At 34.0% G+C, this 18,504-nt stretch overlaps 1 protein-coding gene across 1 annotated transcript in view; it reads right to left on the reverse strand.

The window, feature by feature from the left end:
- Positions 1-7,550: 7,550 nt before the first annotated feature.
- Positions 7,551-18,504, reverse strand: part of GABRG1 (gamma-aminobutyric acid type A receptor subunit gamma1) — a 94,528-nt gene continuing 83,574 nt past the window's right edge. The window contains exon 9 of the mRNA XM_061420062.1: positions 7,551-13,805. Within this exon, the coding sequence (XP_061276046.1) occupies positions 13,536-13,805 (270 nt within the window). The 3' untranslated portion in view covers positions 7,551-13,535. The remainder of the gene's footprint in view (positions 13,806-18,504) is intronic.

The following is an 18,504-nucleotide window of genomic DNA, read 5'->3' on the forward strand; positions in this document are numbered from 1 at the left end:
GAAACAGTGGAAACAGTGTCAGACTTTATTTTTTTGGGCTCCAAAATCACTGTAGATGGTGACTGCAGCCATGAAATTAAAAGATGCTTACTCCTTGGAAGGAAAGTTATGACCAACCTAAATAGCATACTCAAAAGCAGACACATTACTTTGCCAACAAAGGTTCATCTAGTCAAGGTTATGGTTTTTCCAGTGGTCATGTATGGATGTGAGAGTTGGACTGTGAAGAAAGCTGAGCACTGAAGAATTGATGCTTTTGAACTGTGGTGTTGGAAAAGACTCTTGAGAGTCCCTTGGACTGCAAGGAGATCCAACCAGTCCATTCTGAAGGAGATCAGCCTTGGGATTTCTTTGGAAGGACTGATGCTGTAGCTGAAACTGCAATACTTTGGCCACCTCATGCGAAAAGTTGACTCATTGGAAAAGCCTCTGATGCTGGGAGGGATTGGGGGCAGGAGGAGAAGGGGATGACAGAGGATGAGACGGCTGGATGGCATCACTGACTCTATGGACATGAGTCTGAGTGAACTCCGGGAGTTGGTGATGGACAGGGAGGCCTGGCGTGCTGCGATTCATGGGGTCGCAAAGAGTTGGACACGACTGAGCGACTAAACTGAACTGAACTGATGTCTTCTTTGGAAAAATGTCTGTTTAGGTCTGCTACGCACTTTTTGATTGGGTTGTTTTGTTTTGTTTTTCTGTTATTGAACTGCCTGAGCTGCTTGTAAGTTTTGGAGATTAATCCTTTGCCATTTGTTTCATTTGCTATTATTTTCTCTCATTCTGAGGGTTGTATTTTCACCTTGTTTTTAGTTTCCTTTGCTGTACAAAAGTTTTCAAGTTTAATTAGGTCGCATTTTTTTTATTTTTGTTATTATTTCCTTTACTCTAGGAGGTAGGTCATAGAGGCTATTGCCGAGATTTATGTCAAGGCGTGTACTACCTATGTTTTCCTCTAAAAGCCTTATAGTTTCTGGCTTTACATTTAAATCTTTTATCTATTTTGGGTTTACCTCTGTGTATGGTGTTAGGAGATGGTCTAATTTAATTGTTTTACTTGTAGCTGTCCATTTTTCCCAGCACCACTTATTGAAGCTGTCTTTACTCCATTGTATATTCCTGCTGCCTTTTTCAAAGACAAAGTGCCAACAGATGCATGGGTTTATCTCTGGGCTTTCTAGCTTGTTCCATTGGTTTTTATTTCTGTCTTCATATCAGTATCATACTATCTTGATGATTGTAGCTTTATAGTAAAGTCTGAAGTCAGGAAGCTTGATTCTTTCAGCTCTGTTTTTCTTTCTCAAAGTTACCTTTACTATTTAGATTTTTTTCCCCACATTTCCATGCAAATTGTGAACATTTTTGTTCTAGTTCTGTGAAAAATACTATTGGTAGTTTGATAGGAATTGCATTGTATCTGTAGATTGCTTTGTATTGTATAGTCATTTTCACAATACTGATTCTTCCAACCCAGAAACATGATATGTTTCTCCGTCTGTTTGTGTCATGTTGATTTCTTTCACCAGTGTCTTGTAGTTTTCTGCATACAGGTCTTTTGTCCTTTTAAGTAGGTTTATCCCTGGGTATTTTATTCTTTTTGTCACAGTAGTGAATGAGACGGTTTTCTTAACATGTCTTTCTGATTTTTCTTTGTTATTGTAAAGGAATGCAAGCGATTTCTCTGTGTTCGTTTTATATCCTGTGACTTTACTATATTCATTAATTAGCTCTATTAATTTTCTGATGGAATCTTTAGGGTTCTCTATATATGGTATTATGCCTTCTGCAAGTAGTGAGAGTTTTGCTTCTTCTTTTCCAATCTGGATTTTTTTTTTATTTAATTTCCTTCTCTGATTGCTGTGGTTAGGACTTCCAAAACTATGTTGAATAATAGTGGCACCCTTATCTTGTTCCTGACCCAACAATTCCAATACTGGGCATATGCTCTGAGGAAATCATAATTGAAAGAGATATATATACCCAAATGTTCATTGCAGCACTATTTACAATAGCTAGGACATGGAAGCAATCTAGATGTCCATCAACAGATGAATGGATTAAGAAATTGTAGTTCATAAATACAGTGGAATATTACTCAGCCATAAAAAGGAATGCATTTGAGTTAGTTCTATTGAGGTGGATAAACCTAGAGCCTATTATACAGAGTGAAGTAAGTCAGAAGGAGTAAAACAAATATTGTATATTAACACATATATATGGAATCTAGAAAAACCGTACTGATGAACCTATGTTACTGATGAACCAGCAATGAAGACACAGATAGAGAACAGACTTGCAGACATGGTGGGGTAAGAAGAGGGTGGGATGAATAAAGAGAGTAGCACTGAAACATATACATTACCATATGTAAAATAGATCAGTTCAGTTCAGTCGCTCAGTCGTGTCCAACTCTTTGTGACCCCATGAATCACAGCACACCAGGCCTCCCTGTCCATCACCAACTCCCGGAGTTCACTCAAACTCATGTCCATCGAGTCGGTGATGCCATCCAGCCATCTCATCCTCTGTTGTCCCCTTCTCCTCTTGCCCCCAATCCCTCCCAGCATCAGAGTCTTTTCCAATGAGTCAACTCTTCACATGAGGTGGCCAAAGTATTGGAGTTTCAGCTTCAGCATCAGTTCATCCAATGAACACCCAGGACTGATCTCCTTTAGGATGGACTGGTTGAATCTCCTTGCAGTCCAAGGGACTCACAAGAGTCTTCTCCAACACCATAGTTCAAAAGCATCAATTCTTCAGTGCTCAGCTTTCTTCACAGTCTAACTCTCACATCCATATGTGACTACTGGAAAAACCATAGCCTTGACTAGATGGACATTTGTTGGCAAAATAATATCCCTGCTTTTAAATATGCTATTTAGGTTGGTCATAACTGTCCTTCCAAGGAGTAAGCGTCTTTTAGTTTCATGGCTGCAATCACCATCTGCCAGTGGGAATTTGTTGTATGACACATGGAGTTCAACCCTGGGCTCTGTTACAACCTAGAGGGATGGAATGAGGTGAGAGAGGGGAGGGAAGTTTAAGAGGGAGAGGATGTATGTATACTTATGGCTGAGTCATGTTAATGTATGGTAGAAACCAGAACAGTGTTGCAAAGAAATTATCCTCCAATTAAAAATAAATTTAAAGAAAAGAGTATAGGTTCTTTCTTTCCTTACTCATCCTTGAGAAGAGACAGGGAAGATGGGAGGGATTATGCACACAGTACAAATGGTTCTAATTCTTTTGTGATAGTCCTTAAAATCCAGAGTTTACATTATAAACACAGAACTTACAAGCAAAAAACTTGAACCTGACATGTGCCATGTTATCAGGGTCACCCAAGCTTATGGTTTCTAGTTAACCAAATGAAATGCTTACTATTGCTTATTCATATGGCATAAGCTTTTTTACTTGTCAGCTGAGAGTATTAATTTTAAAATGTGTAGCAAAAGAGTATTCTAATACTAATTATTAAGATTAATGTAAAGTGAGGTTTTCACAGTTTCAAAATTTTATTGAGAATAATCTTTTAAAAAGACAAGCCATAATGAAGACTTGAAATTTTTGCACAGTAATTTGAAGGTAAACAGTAAAAAATTAAAAATCTAAATCTTAATATGAATATAAACAATTTTTCAGTAGTGTACTTGAATCAGTATTCAGAGATTTGATTTATGGTAAATGATGAATATGTCATTATTAAAGTTACCTATTATGTAGTATTATATTAAAGATGCTTTCCTATTTAGTCAGAGTATAAAACTTTTAACACACTAATTTTTGTGACTATTGGAATTGTAAATTTTAATTATTGAAGTGCACATACTGAAAGGCAGAGAGAAAGCACATGAATAATGTGCAAAGTAAATCAAATATTTATTCCAATAAAATTATTCAGAAAGAGCTGTTCAGATTTTGATACTGTGAAAAATGTTAAAAGCAAGATAATACATTGGCAAAAACAGCTTTAATGAAGAAACATCCTTTATGCTGTCTAAAGGGGGAAAATATTACAATTACTTTAGTAGTTGCATTTATCACTTTTCTTGTACTTAAAGCATCATGTGTCAATTTTAGTGGTAGCAGCACTCTTCTCTCTGGATTAATCTACTTTATCTACTTCAGAAAACATTGAAATAATTATGAAGCATGCATTTGAATTAATAAAACAGATTCACAACAGTTTTTTAAGCAGATTAAAAAAAAAAAGATCATAGCTGTGATTAATGTCTCTGAGAGGAATTGAGACTGTAAAGTACAGCGAAGAGCAATGAATTGCATTATTGGATTGGCCAAAAACCTCATTCAGATTTTTCTGTAATATCTTATGGAAAAACTCACAAAAACCTTTTGGCCAATGCAGTATTTTTTAAAAATTAAGAAAACGCATTTAAAAACATGTGGTGCCTTTTAAATAGCCCAATAAAGTTATTTCAAAAAAAAGGGGCCAATTTCTTCTGTAAAGTGCCAGAGGGTAAATATTGAGGCTTTATGGACCACTTGATCTCTGGTACCTACTCAACTGGGCTTCCCACCTGCCAGTGCAGGAGACATATAAGGGCTGTGGGTTGACCGCTGGGTTGGAAAGGTCCCTTGGAGGAGGACAGCATGGCAACCTATTTCAGTATTCTTGAGAATCTCATAGACAGAGGAGCCTGGTGAGCTACAGCCCAAAGTTTTGCAAAGAGCTGGACACAACTGAAACTCTTAACACATATGCACACACACCACTACTCAATTCTGACAATACAGTGGAAAAACAGCCCCAGACAATACATAAATGAAGGGGTATGGCTGTGAACCAATAACTATTGCTGTGATAGAGAGCCACCTTCTTTTCTAAAAGGTAAATGTAGGCATAGCTCATTTTATTGTGCTTTGTCGATCTTGTGTTGTTTACAAATTGAAGATTGGTGGCAACCCTGGGTCAAACAAGTCTGTTGGTGCAAATTTGTCCAATTGCATTTGCTCATCCTATTTCTGTGACACGTTTGGGTAATTCTCTCAATATTTTGAAACTTTCCACTGTTTCTTTTGGTAATCTGTGATCAGTGATCTTTGCTGTTACTCTTATAATTATTTGGTGGTGCCACAAACCATCTCATATAAGGTGGCAAACTTGATTGTTGAAATGATAACAAAAAATTGAGAATATTACACAAACCTAGTTGACAAAGCAAAGGTAGGGTTTGAAAGATTAACTTCAATTTTGAATGATGAAGACGTCTTCTGTGTGTAAAAAGCTATCAAATAGTACTCCCTACCCTGCTTATTTAACTTATATGCAGAGTACATCATGAGGAACGCTGGGCTGGAAGAAGCACAAGCTGGAATCAAGATTGCTGGGAGAAATATCAATAACTTCAGATATGCAGATGACACCACCCTTATAGCAGAAAGCAAAGAGGAACTAAAAAGCCTCTTGATGAAAGTGAAAGAAGAGAGTGCAAAAGTTGGCTTAAAGCTCAACATTCAGAAAACGAAGATCATGGTATCTGGTCCCATCCCTTCATGGGAAATAGATGAGGAAACAGTGGAAACAGTGTCAGACTTCATTTTTCTGGGCTCCAAAATCACTGCAAATGGTGACTATAGCCATGAAATTCAAAGATGCTTACTCCTTGGAAGGAAAGTTATGACCAACCTAGACAGTATATTCAAAAGCAGAGACATTACTTTGCCGACAAAGGTCCGTCTAGTCAAGGTTATGGTTTTTTCAGTGGTCATGTATGGATGTGAGAGTTGGACTGTGAAGAAAGCTGAGCACCGAAGAATTGATGCTTTTGAAGTGTGGTGTTGGAGAAGACTCTTGAGAGTCCCTTGGACTGCAAGGAGATCCAATCAGTCCATCCTAAAGGAGATCAGTCCTGGGTGTTCACTGGAAGGACTTGATGCTGAAGCTGAAACTCCAATACTTTGGCCACCTCATGCGAAGAGTTGCCTCATTGGAAAAGACCCTGATGCTGGGAGGGATTGGGGGCAGGAGGAAAAGGGCACGACAGAGGCTGAGATGGCTGGATGGCATCACTGACTCAATGGACATGAGTTTGAGTGAAATCCGGGAGTTGGTGATGGACAAGGAGGCCTGGCGTGCTGCGATTCATGGGGTCACAAAGAGTCTGACACAACTGAGCGACTGAATTGAACTGAACTGAACTGAACTACAGAAATATAATTCTTGAAGAGTAAGTTGATATGGAGAACTCCATTTTTTGTCTTACTTTAAGAAATTGCTGCAGCCACCCAATCTTTATTACACCCACCAGTTCAGTCAGCGGCCATTAATATCTAAGTAAGACTCTCCACCAGGAAAAAGATTATGACTTGCTGAAGGCTCAGATGATGATTAGTATTTTTAAGCAATATTTTTAAGTTAAGGTATGTACCTTTTTAATAAACAAAACTATTGTACACTTAATAGACTACAGTGTAGTGTAAATATAAGCTCACTATTAACTGTATTGGGAAACCAAAAAGTTTATGTGGCTCATTTTATTGCAATATTCACTTTATTGCAGTGGTGTAAAACTGAACCCACAGTATCTCTGAGGCATGCTGTGCAGTCTGTATTATATTTGATTAGATATCAGGGTAATTTTTTAGAACACTTTTAGCACCTGTTTAAAATGTTTCGGCTGACATTACATCCATATTAGATAAAGATTATGTTCTTACTGAATAATATAGGATTTCTGTCCCTAAACACAATTGAGTAGATGTTTTTTTCTTAAGTTGAAATGCCTCTTTCGGAAAGCAATCTTGTTCTAATGTTGAAATGTGAACAATTATGTTGTCATCAGAGTAGTTCCTTGTAATTGAAAGAGAAGCATCTGTACAACTTAAGGTACATATGTTTCTTTAGGTATATGAGCTTAGAGAATGCATTTAACATATTGATCCTCAATTTTTCCATCTGTTACATATAGCTCTTTACTTTGAAGACTAGGCTATTCATATATAATGCACTTAAAGTTTTAGACACATGGCAAGTGCTCAGAAAACGCTAAAACCTCCCACATTTTATTCAGTTTTTTATAGAAACAGCATTGGACGTTAAGGAAGAATCACAAACTCCCCTCCTCCGTTTTTTAAAGTACTATATTTTAGTGGTAGAGAATTTTCCTTCACTAGCTGTTTCCTCGAATGAAATAATACATTTTCATATCAGGGTATTTGGAATGGCCTGGGTATTAATCCTAGCTAATACATATTGTTCTCATTGATTCATGTGGGGAATACTATCTGGCTGTTCTGATTAAGATGAAATCACAGGTTGTTAAAATAATCCAGAGATTCATTGTCTTTGCAGTGAGAATCATGCATAAACATTAACTATCTTTGCCTAAGCTTTTAGTTCATTTAGCTTAATTCATTTTCAGATCTCTGTGTCAAAGAGAAACTCTTAAATTTATTTCCTTAATTGGAAAAAATGTGAAATGACATTATCAGAAATTAACTTCTATGCTAAAATCATCGTTACAGATTCAGAACCAAAAAAGTGACCTATCTGTATGAAAACTGCAAAAAAGACACACTGTAAGAGAATGTAACTTTTTGTTTCATAATAAGTTACTGCATTTATTTGCACTTAGAATCATTAAAGGACAGAAGGCTGATAAACTGAGATACTTTTGGCACACACTCACAAAATGCTCCCCAAAATGATGTCAGAAGCTGACAACAGAAGCCATTGCAATCACAAGCCATAAAATTTTATTATACAAAGTGACTACGTATGTACACAAATAACTGTTATTACAGTGGTTTATCAAGATCCAAACCATTTATATTTAGATCATCTATATCTTAAAAGTCTTTTAATTAGTAACTCTTTTCAGCTTAACTGCATTATAGTTATCATAGGCTCATCTTAACTATTCACACAGATTCAAAGGTACCAGGTACATTCCATTATCCAACTATAATTTATTTTGAGACAAATACTTCAGAAATTGTTTGAGAATCAGAAATCAACTTCCTGGATTTGTCTGGTCACTCAGCCACCTATTTCTACTCACGCTTCTCCCTCCTTCCTCTCTTTGTCCAAATATAATATTTTTCCTTAGTTAGAGAGAAAGAAGAGAAAGTTACTTGAAGAGAAAGCCCTTTCAGTGAAGGAACAGATTTTTACAAAATAATAATAATTTGGACAGATTGTACTTCAGGAGATTATTCTTTTTTGTCATCCCTAATGTGGGAAAACCTTAGATCAGTAGGAAAAATAAGCATGTGATTAAAATGTTACAAGTAACAACAAGATCATAATACTTCCAAAATTACCTTGTAATGTTTTACTGTCAGTTTACACTCACATACCTACAATGCAATACAGGATCCCCTTTCCTACCCACAGCATGTCACTTAGTTAATATTGTCTGTTAATCACAGCTTCTTGTTTGCCTTTTTTTTCCTTTTATTTCAGGATCTATCTTTCCCCCTACTCCATTGAATTTCTATTCCTATTTCTATTTCTATTCTATTCATTCTCTCTCCTTCCATGTATTATAGTAGAAGCTTCCTAACTGGTTTTTCTTATTCTAAGCATCACACACCAGTAGGATGAAACTTTTATGATATTAATAATGATGCTTCTGTACTCATGTAACATCATAAACTCCTCAAGAATTGGTATCACCCAGTTCTGTTCAGTAGCTCAGTCATGTCTGACTCTTTGCAACCCAATAGACTGCAGCACGCCAGGCTCGTTTCACCCAGCCCTCTGAAATTGGTATTCTTGCCTCTCTATCATGGGGCTAGACCTATCTATCTAGCCTCATCTTTGCTTGTCCCTGTATGAATTTTAACCTTCAATTAAAACGAACTTTTATGTGTACCCAAATAAAAGCAAACTTTTATTTGATTCTGCTTCTTTATTCAAGATGTTTACTCAACTGGAAAATGTGTTCTCTATTAACCTCACCTATTGACATACTGAATTCTCAAACTCCCATTTCTAAGCACATATTCTCCAAGAAACTTTCTCAGAGTTACCCTCCCTCCCTTAGATTGTATAACTCATCTTCTGATGATATGATGATTTTCCTAAGAAAGTTCATTTTTATATTCCCTCTTGTACCTCATTACCTTATACATAGGAAGTGCTGCATAAATATTTGAATTAAGTTATGTTATTTTCAAAATGAAAACACAAGAAAAGCAGACCTGACCTTACATTGACTAGAGCAGTGTGGTCAATAGTGTCTGGAAACAACATTTAGAACATTTGTTAGAAGGTTGGGAATGGACTTTACTATGGTAAAGTAAAAGTAAAGCAAATGGACTTTACTATGGTAAAGTTTACTATGCTTTGTCAAGGGCTCTCCAGCAGCAAAAACCATGACGACCAAAAGAAACAATAGCAAATAAGTCTGGACTTTGTCTGGTGTGACAAAGGGAGTTACATAAATTTGATGATGTAAAGAAAAATAGCTTGGTCAGAAATTATTTTCAAAATGTTATTCTTGGGACAAATGCTAAATCATTAAAGGTCTATGGAACCACTTCACTTAAACTCCAGCACTAAGATCAATGAAATATTGTAATTGAAAATGTGGTATCTTGCTGAATTTTTCAAGAGTGAAAATAGGCACTGGTATAAAACTTTGGGGACTTCCCAGGTGGTTCAGTGGTAAAGAATCTGCCTGCCAATGCAGGAGACACAGCGGGCACAGGTATGGTCCCTGAATCAGACAGATCTGGAGGAAGAAGTGACAACCTGTTCCAGTATTCTTGCCTGAAAAATCTCATGGAGAGAGGAGCCTGGTGGGCTACAGCTGATGGGGTCATAAAGAGTCAGACATGACTGAATGACTGAGCAACAAAAAAATAAACCTATAATTTTATACATGCATTTATTTATTATGCATTTATTCATTTATTGGTAATCAATTTAAATTTTAAACTCAAACATATCATCTGATCTAAATCTCTTGCATAATCAAAGTACAAGATGCCTTTCTTCACAACACACTTGACTTGAATTACAATTTCACATCTTACAGTTAGGGGCCCTTGATGTGAGAGCCCTGTCAATCATTATTTTTGATGTTGAATCCTTGGAAAGGATGTAGCTCTCAATATGGGTCTTGTTATTAAGCTGAAATATAAGATATTTTATGATTAAATTTAATATCAGAATATGGGAAAACACTAAAGGGGGAAAAAACCTTGGGGATTGTTTCAATATTTACCCACATTTATTATGAAAAGTGAAATGTTAGTCACTCAGTCGTGTGTGACTCTGTGACCCCATCAACTGTAGGCTGCCAGTGTCCTATGTCCATGGAATACTCCAGGCAAGAATACTGAAGTGGGTTCAGTATATTTCATATACTGAAATACTGAAGCTATTCCCTTCTCCAGGGGATCTTCCCAACCCCTGCCTGCAATGGGGAATGAACCTGAGTCTACCTCATTGCAGGCAGATTCTTTACCATCTAAGCCACCTGCTGCTGCTGCTGCTGCTGCTAAGTTGCTTCAGTCGCGTCCGACTCTGTGCGACCCCATAGACGGCAGCCCACCAGGCTCCGCCATCTCTGGGATTCTCCTGGCAAGAACACTGGAGTGGGTTGCCATTTCCTTCTCCCCATATTTATTGTACTTTAAACTAAAGTTAATAAGTTTTAAAAACTCCTTAATGAAATCTATATCTTTAAAAGATGATGTATCCAATGAATTGTCTAATTTCTGCTTATATATACCTTCTATATAGCTAGATTTACTCTTGAATTATGCTCTTTCCCTACTGAATTCTCAGAAAATCTAAGTTTTTTTTTTTTTCAGAGATGACTTGAAATTTTAGGAATTTGATTTCAATTGAGTCTATCTATGCAATTCAAAAATAGATAAAATATTTTCATGCACTCATAAATCCAAGAGAATAAAATCATGCTAGTCACGATTTTCCTTTTCAATACTTCTAGATCCTGGTAACATATTTAGAGGATAGTGCTATGTGAATTAACACTTCTCCAAATTATTTTAAGTCCCTCTGGTCCAGTTATCCTTTCTCTATCTATATCTTTTTTTTTTTTTTCGGTGTATGTTATTCGGTGTATATTTAAACAGTCAGAAAACACAAGTACCAGTGAATCCAATAAAATCAAGATGTAACTCACATGGAGAAAGAGGAGGAATTATTTTTTAAGAAATCTTTCTTAAGATAATAAAAATAATACTTGAAAGAAGAGAGAAACAGGGATTAGACTGCATTTCCTTTTAAAGTAAGATCTACTTGATTTGTAAAAATAATCTAATTGTAACTTCTTTTCATTCTCATTTTTAGAAAGAATAAAATTTGTACACACTTCCCTTTCTGATCCGCATGTTTAAACAGAACTGCTCAGAATACCACTGGCTTTGAAAACAAATCAGATGTCTTGATGGTATATACAATGAATGTACATAGAAAAGCATGTCATATTTTTATCTAATTTTTATCATATTTTATTTTCTCTTATTCACAATGTGAAAATTGTTAATAGTGAAGTCGAGTTAATGGAACACAGTGAGAAAAGCAAAGTTGTTCATATTAATTTTTAAGAATTTTGAAGTATGGTCATGCTCAGATAGACTTGAAAGAAGAGCAGAATTAAAACTGCCCCCATGATAATGAGCAGGCCAGAGCTTAAAACATGGAAATACCCATGATACATTTTAATGAAATGATTTATTCTTCATTGGTACTTCATTTTTCATTTATCTTTAAATGAATGTTTACGTTAAGAATATCCTCAATATGCAATGTTATAAAAATGAAAGCATGAGCACTTTGTAAGTGAATATATACATGGCCAAAGTTTAATTTGGCTCTCCATTCAAAAAAAGCAGTGTCGGTGGATATTTGGGCAATATCACTTAATTCATGGTTACTTTTCCCCAAGATTTATAAGCAAAGTGAAAAAATTCAGATGTAGGCTGTTGATACAAAATGAAATATACTAGACTGAAAAAAAAACCCTATATATTCTCAAAACCTAAGTAATACCATGCCAGAGCATAATCATGTATTCACTAACCATGTGGTGTCAAGTGCCCAAGGGATAGCTTCCTCCACATACCATAAGATGGTCAGGACCATAAAACGCTTTGTCCTGATGGTTGCTGTTGACAATGGAAACAATTTTTAAAAGCTACCCTCAAGATCACTCTGGTGATTTTCCAAATGATTAGGTTACGGTGAATGAATAGGGAGTTCTTATAAATAACTGATATGCCAAACTAGTTACAGGAATATAATAATTAAAGCCTGAGTTTAACTTGCCTCTTAACAAAACAGACATTTGGAAACTATTAACCAACAGGCTCTAAACTATAGTAAGATTATTTTTGTTCCTGTCTCTCAGAATTGAGAGTTCCATACACTCATTTTCATTAGAGGTACCCCTAACAGAATTTCACCTTTAATATAATTTCTGTGCCTGCTCACATTTTATAAAAAAGAGAATGTCATTACAATTTGTAACAAACTCGTAAACCTGACCAAGTTGAAATTTAGGAACTGGAAAAGACGATATACAACACAGTCCTGAAACTGTGTTTCCAGAATATTACTGGTCTGACAAATGTTAATAGCATGTACTTAAGACAATATCCTTAAATTGAATTTCAAATCAATTTGCTGGATAATATTCTTTAGCCACATGAGTAAATACAAGCCCTGTTCCTCAATGTTTGTTGTTGTTAATTTAAGGAATATAACACTTTTGTAAAAGGTTAAGAAAAAGTCATAATTTCAAGGTTGGTAGATCTAAACATTTCAATATTAATTTCTTTGTTCTTCATAAATGCTATGAAACAAGAATAAAATGGTTAAATGTAATATTTTTCATTTATTTTCACCTTGTATTTAAGTGTCTTTGATAGTTTCCATCCTAGTTTGCAAGCCACCAAACCTAAATATTTCATCAGGAAATGAACTAGATTAAAGGTAAGCTAAAAACTGGCTTTTTCTTCTTTAAAAAATAAAAATTGTAAAATTAATTTGTTTGGAGGAGTAAAGCTTCTTAGAAATCAACCCAATGAAATCATGGTTCACTGTTTTCAACTAGTTCTATTCCAAACAAAGCATAAAAATAAAAAGCAAAAAAAAAAAAAAATCAAATTAACAATATTTTCTAGGCAAAAACAGATTACATAGTATTAGGCATTAGATTAGGCTACCATTACAAATGATTGATTAAACTTAAATAAAATTTGTAATAAATTATTCCATTTTTAAAATATGAATCACAGAACTCATAAATTCAAACTCCTAATAGGATATATGTAAAAATAAAGAAAATTAAAGTACAAATATACAATACTATTTTAATAGGCTGAATTTTGCAATAATCTGTTTTATATAAAGTACATTAAACTGAAAGCCACTACTTTATTTACCTATGAAAGCCATAAAATAGGTAAAATAACTATTCACATTTAAAACATTGGTTTCTCTGCATTTTAAATTCAAACTTCATGCAGTATTGAAGGACAGTAGATTATATTGGATTTAGTCAGACTTCTTTTTCATTTTTTCTAGTAAGTAGAATTTATAAGTAAAGATAGCCAACCCAATAAACCAGATTGAACAGGGCAAAAGCTGTTGGGAAAAATATTCGAGAATAAGAATCAATTTTGGCAATGCGTATGTGTATCCTCCCTTCCCTCCAAGATCCTGTTCTGCAGTCTTCAAAGCAACAGAAGAAGCTGGCACAATCTTTGCCCTCCAAACACTGGTAGCCATAATCATCTTCTCCTTGTGGCAGAGAAAGGCTATTCATTGGAATCAGAGTAGATCCAGGATGGAGTCCAGAGGACATCTGAGTAAGATAATAAATGAGTGTTGAGAAAAAAAATAGCCTAAAAAAGATCAATTTGTCCCCTCAAGGCAAACTCTAAGAGTGATATGCAGTAAAAAAAAAAAAAAAATCATATTTTTCAAAAATCAAACAAATATTCAATCCTAACATCTTTTTTAGACTATAATTTACTTTGTAGCATATACCAATATTATTTTATGGTCCAAAGATTTTGAGGGAAAAATACACTAAAAAATGAAATATATTTTTATACCTTTAAAAAGATGATCTACTAAATTATTATTGACCATGAATCTAATTCTAAAATGAGGATAAACTATATTTTCTATGATATTTTACAGTAAAATATTTATAATACTATAAACATCTGTTGGTTTGCTGTGGTTATATTCTATACTGTATTTTAGTCATAATGAAAACAAATAATAAAGATTCACAAGTTGGTATTGATTTTCTTATCACTTAATACCTGTATAGCATATGTTCCAATGTTAATCAGAGTGAAGGTGGTTAAAATACAAGATTGTTAGTATCTGATTTTGGTAAAGCAGAAAATTTTAAGAAGGTGTAAATGAATAAAAAATATTTGAGGTCTGGAGTTGTGGATAAGCACAAAGCATTGTGTTTGGGAGAAAGAACGTGCAGGAGTTAAAAACTCAGCTTGGAAACAACTGATATTCAAAATTTTGCTCATTCTACCAAAATTTGTCTCATTCCAGTCTTCCCCATAGCTGGGGAAGAATTATATTAATGAATGCTTAAATTAAATGGCAAATAAATTATGAATGAAAATTGCCATCTTTAGTAACCCTTATTCTTTAGGACATCCACGTATTTCAGGGGTTATTTTAGATGTGAATCTCACAATATAGTATAATCAGTGGTTTTATTTTATAAACACTGAATACAATGCTGAGATTATCACAATTGTTTTATCCTGATTTTCAATTCTAATGAGAATGTTTATAAAAAATTTTTCATCCTAAATTCTGAAATAAATCTCAAAACTATGAAAATTAAACACTGTATGAGAAAGATTTAGAAAATCAAGCACAAAAATGAGAATTTAAAAACATTTGGACTTATATTCAAACCCACTTTATTTCTAAAATAAACATAGAATCTGAACCAATAAACATTAAACATTCAGTAGATGCAAAAAAATAATCACATTTAATGATGTTTTAAAAAGATAAATCCATTACACAAGTTATACTATCCATATTAGAAAAAAACTGTGCAGCTCAAAGATAAACAATGCCCTAAAAACAAATAAATGTGTGACCGAACCTGTGCACATGCATCATGAACAACAGAGGCAATATATTATTATATGTTAATGATGATCTTCTGAGACTGTTACTTGGGTTTACTTGACTGGACTCCTAAATTTTAGAGGAGCACTAACTTATGTACAAAATTGAGATAAATTTGTATTAATTTTCTTATCACTTGATACTTAAATAGCATATGTTCCAATGTTAATAAGAGTGAAAGTGGGTAAAATATAAGATTGTTAGTATGCAATTTCAAGGCTATAAGACATAAAGCACATTCCCTTTATCACTCAGAACTGCCATAAATGGACACCGTGTGTTTGTTGGAAGATATCAATTTTGTATGAGAAGGATGATCAAACATAAAAGTGCACAAAAATGGAGGAAAACTGCAAATGTTTCACTTAAAATATGAACCAATCCCTGGTGGCCAAAATCATGGAGAACATCTATTGCAGAGACACTTCAGACTGATGGTTTTCTAGTTTCCTGCTATCTCCCTCAAAACACTACTAATCATAAATTGAAACTACACTTCATTGAATGATGAACATGACTTGAAGTGAATTTTGTATGTGCTAAGAAAAATAACTAAAGAGTTGATACAATATCAGTAAAATAAAATATTTGTGATATACAGATTTGTAATCTGGAACCACTGAAATATGAATTGGAAAAGTATAAACATATAAACTTTATTTATCTGAAGTACAACTGCATAGCCTACCTTATAATTTCTCAAATAAAGATCCTGATGTCCACCCAAAATAACAAACATTGAGAATATAAAATAGACCTGTTTAAATAATATAAAGAAAACAACAATCGAATAGAATTTTCTTTTACTTCAAATGATGTAGTTTTGAGAATATACCATCTTTTTGTTATTTCAAAAAAATCATTAAGAATATAGCTGAACTTAACATTTTGAGAAATCAATCCCATTCTATTAAAGATACATATGCATCTGGTTATATACTAAATACTCTATTGCTTATAGTTTAATCATATAGTTTAATATACAAATCATATAGTTAATATACAAAATATACTTTAAGCACCAAGGCCAATACTTTCTATTTAGATCATATACTACTACCATTGATAATATTTAGTATTAGCAATTAGCAGACATTGCAGACATTATTAGGTCATGTTATTGATATTATGAAATATTGACTAGTATCACTATTATTAATTTTTCATCAAAAAGTTACATATGAGAATACTTAGTTAATTATCAGTCAAAATTTCAAATATTATGAAACTATATTAGTGTTAAAATAGATGTGAGGTAGATTTTCGTCAGAGTTGTCAATCTTGGTACTTCAAGAATATAGAAGTTAATATAAATAATTATCAGAGGAAAGTAAAAAATAGAAAGTTAAAAAAATAAATAAATAAACCTAATTCTGAGGGTTGGGACCAAGGCTGATAAGCAGAGAACTGTATTTTCACTTGTACATTTATACATTGTTTGATTTGTTCATTTGTTTCAACCATACACAAGTAAGCTTCTTACTGTATTTCAGATTTCACCAATATCAAATAACCAGTCCTGGGAGCTTTGCCAAATACCATTATAGGAAAGAAAGTTTATAATTGGTGAAACTGTGTATTGATACAGCTTTTCATTATTTTTGTGCTCTAAAAGGTAGAGGATTGCTTATTTATAAAGATATGATATGTATTAGCTGAAGAATGGGCTGTGGGTTGTGTACTCTGGACAAAACAAATACACACACACAAGAATACCTTTCACACTGTATTTCCACTCTTATATTCTAGTGACATTCTCAGTAATATATTACATCTTGAACTTGTGCAGTAGTCTGTATCTCCTTGCTTCTTTGGTAATTCAAAAGTATTCCATGCTACTTACAATTGTCTTTCAAAAATACAGAAATAAATATGCCATCTTTTTGAAAACATTCATAGCTTATCAGTGCTGACAGGGCAAAATCTAAATTTCTTAACATTGTGCTGGAGATTTCAACATCTTGGCAATAAACAACTTTTCTATCCGCAACTTGGCTTAATTTCTTTCCTAAGATTCCTATTTTTAAACCAGCATTGTCCAGAAGTTTCTACTAGTTACATGTGGCTATTAAGCACTTGAAATGTGACCACTGCTACTAAGATTTAAATTTTTGGTTGTTTTTAGTTAATTTAAATCAACCTAGCTAGTGGTTATTGCATTAGACAAAGAGCTTGAGAAACACACCAGTCTACTTTTTATTCTTATATGTAAACCTCAACCTGGATTACATGGTTCCTTCTCTCAAAGGTTCTTACTAATTTGTTTCCTGAAAACTGCAATTTATTCTTCAGAGAACTACTTCAATGATGTCATGCTCTCTTTGTAGTTTTCTCTATCAAATTCCCACTTGGAAGAATTAGTTTACATACACTTTGAATAAATTATTTACAGTGAAATGAGAGAAGCCCACCCACTGCACTGTCACTCACAATGGTATAGCTCTTTCTCAACACCATGTGCTTGTTAGTGTTTCACAAACTACATTACATAATGTCTCAAGATTCGTTTTGTGCATGAGACAGGCAACTTAGTTTGGACTCTGTGGTGGCTATCTCTATTTCAGTATGAACATCTTCAAATATGCTTAACATATCTGTCGTAGAAAATATTTTGCTGCTGCAAAGGTATTTGAAACCAGTTATCTAACTTCTACTTCCTTACAGTGTCTTTGTTTACTTTCGATTTTTACATTGGACTGTTATTTGTACTGTATTTCTTATCTTCTGTTTATACTTCTAATTCATTTTTCCACAACTAGATTTACAGAGCCCTGAAAGCAGAGAACACATTCTGTCATTATTCTCTTTATAGTGTCTTGTCCATTCTTAGTCACTCAGTCGTGTCCAACTCTATGCAACTCCATGGATTGTAGCCCACAAGGCTTCTCTGTCCATGGAATTCTCCAGGCAAGAATACTGAAGTGGGTAACCAACCATTCCCTTATCCAGAGGATCTTCCTGACCCAGGGATCTAACTTGGGTTTCCTGCACAGCAGGGAGATTCTTACTTCAGAGCCACTAGGGAAGCCCATCTTGCCCACTGTTGGTGAAATAAACTTCAAACATTTAACATTTCCACCAACTAAGAGATTACAAATAAGAAAGTTCCATCCTCAAATGGGTATACCAGGCTCCTAAAATAGGTATAAAATAGTTTTCTGGTATTTTTATCATCAAAGGGCTGAATATTTGAGTTTTAAAATGAACAACTCTTTATTTGGATTGTTTATTACCATTGATTTTCTGAGATCTTTACCTCTTTCATAGGGGATCTTGATTCTATAATTCAATATATTTAGTATACTAGATTTAACTGAAAATGGATATTGATACAAACATACCTGAATCATATTCTCAATGAATAGAAATAAAATCCTATTAAA

Source organism: Bos javanicus, chromosome 6 (assembly GCF_032452875.1).
Source record: "Bos javanicus breed banteng chromosome 6, ARS-OSU_banteng_1.0, whole genome shotgun sequence".
NCBI classification, from domain to species: domain Eukaryota; kingdom Metazoa; phylum Chordata; class Mammalia; order Artiodactyla; family Bovidae; genus Bos; species Bos javanicus.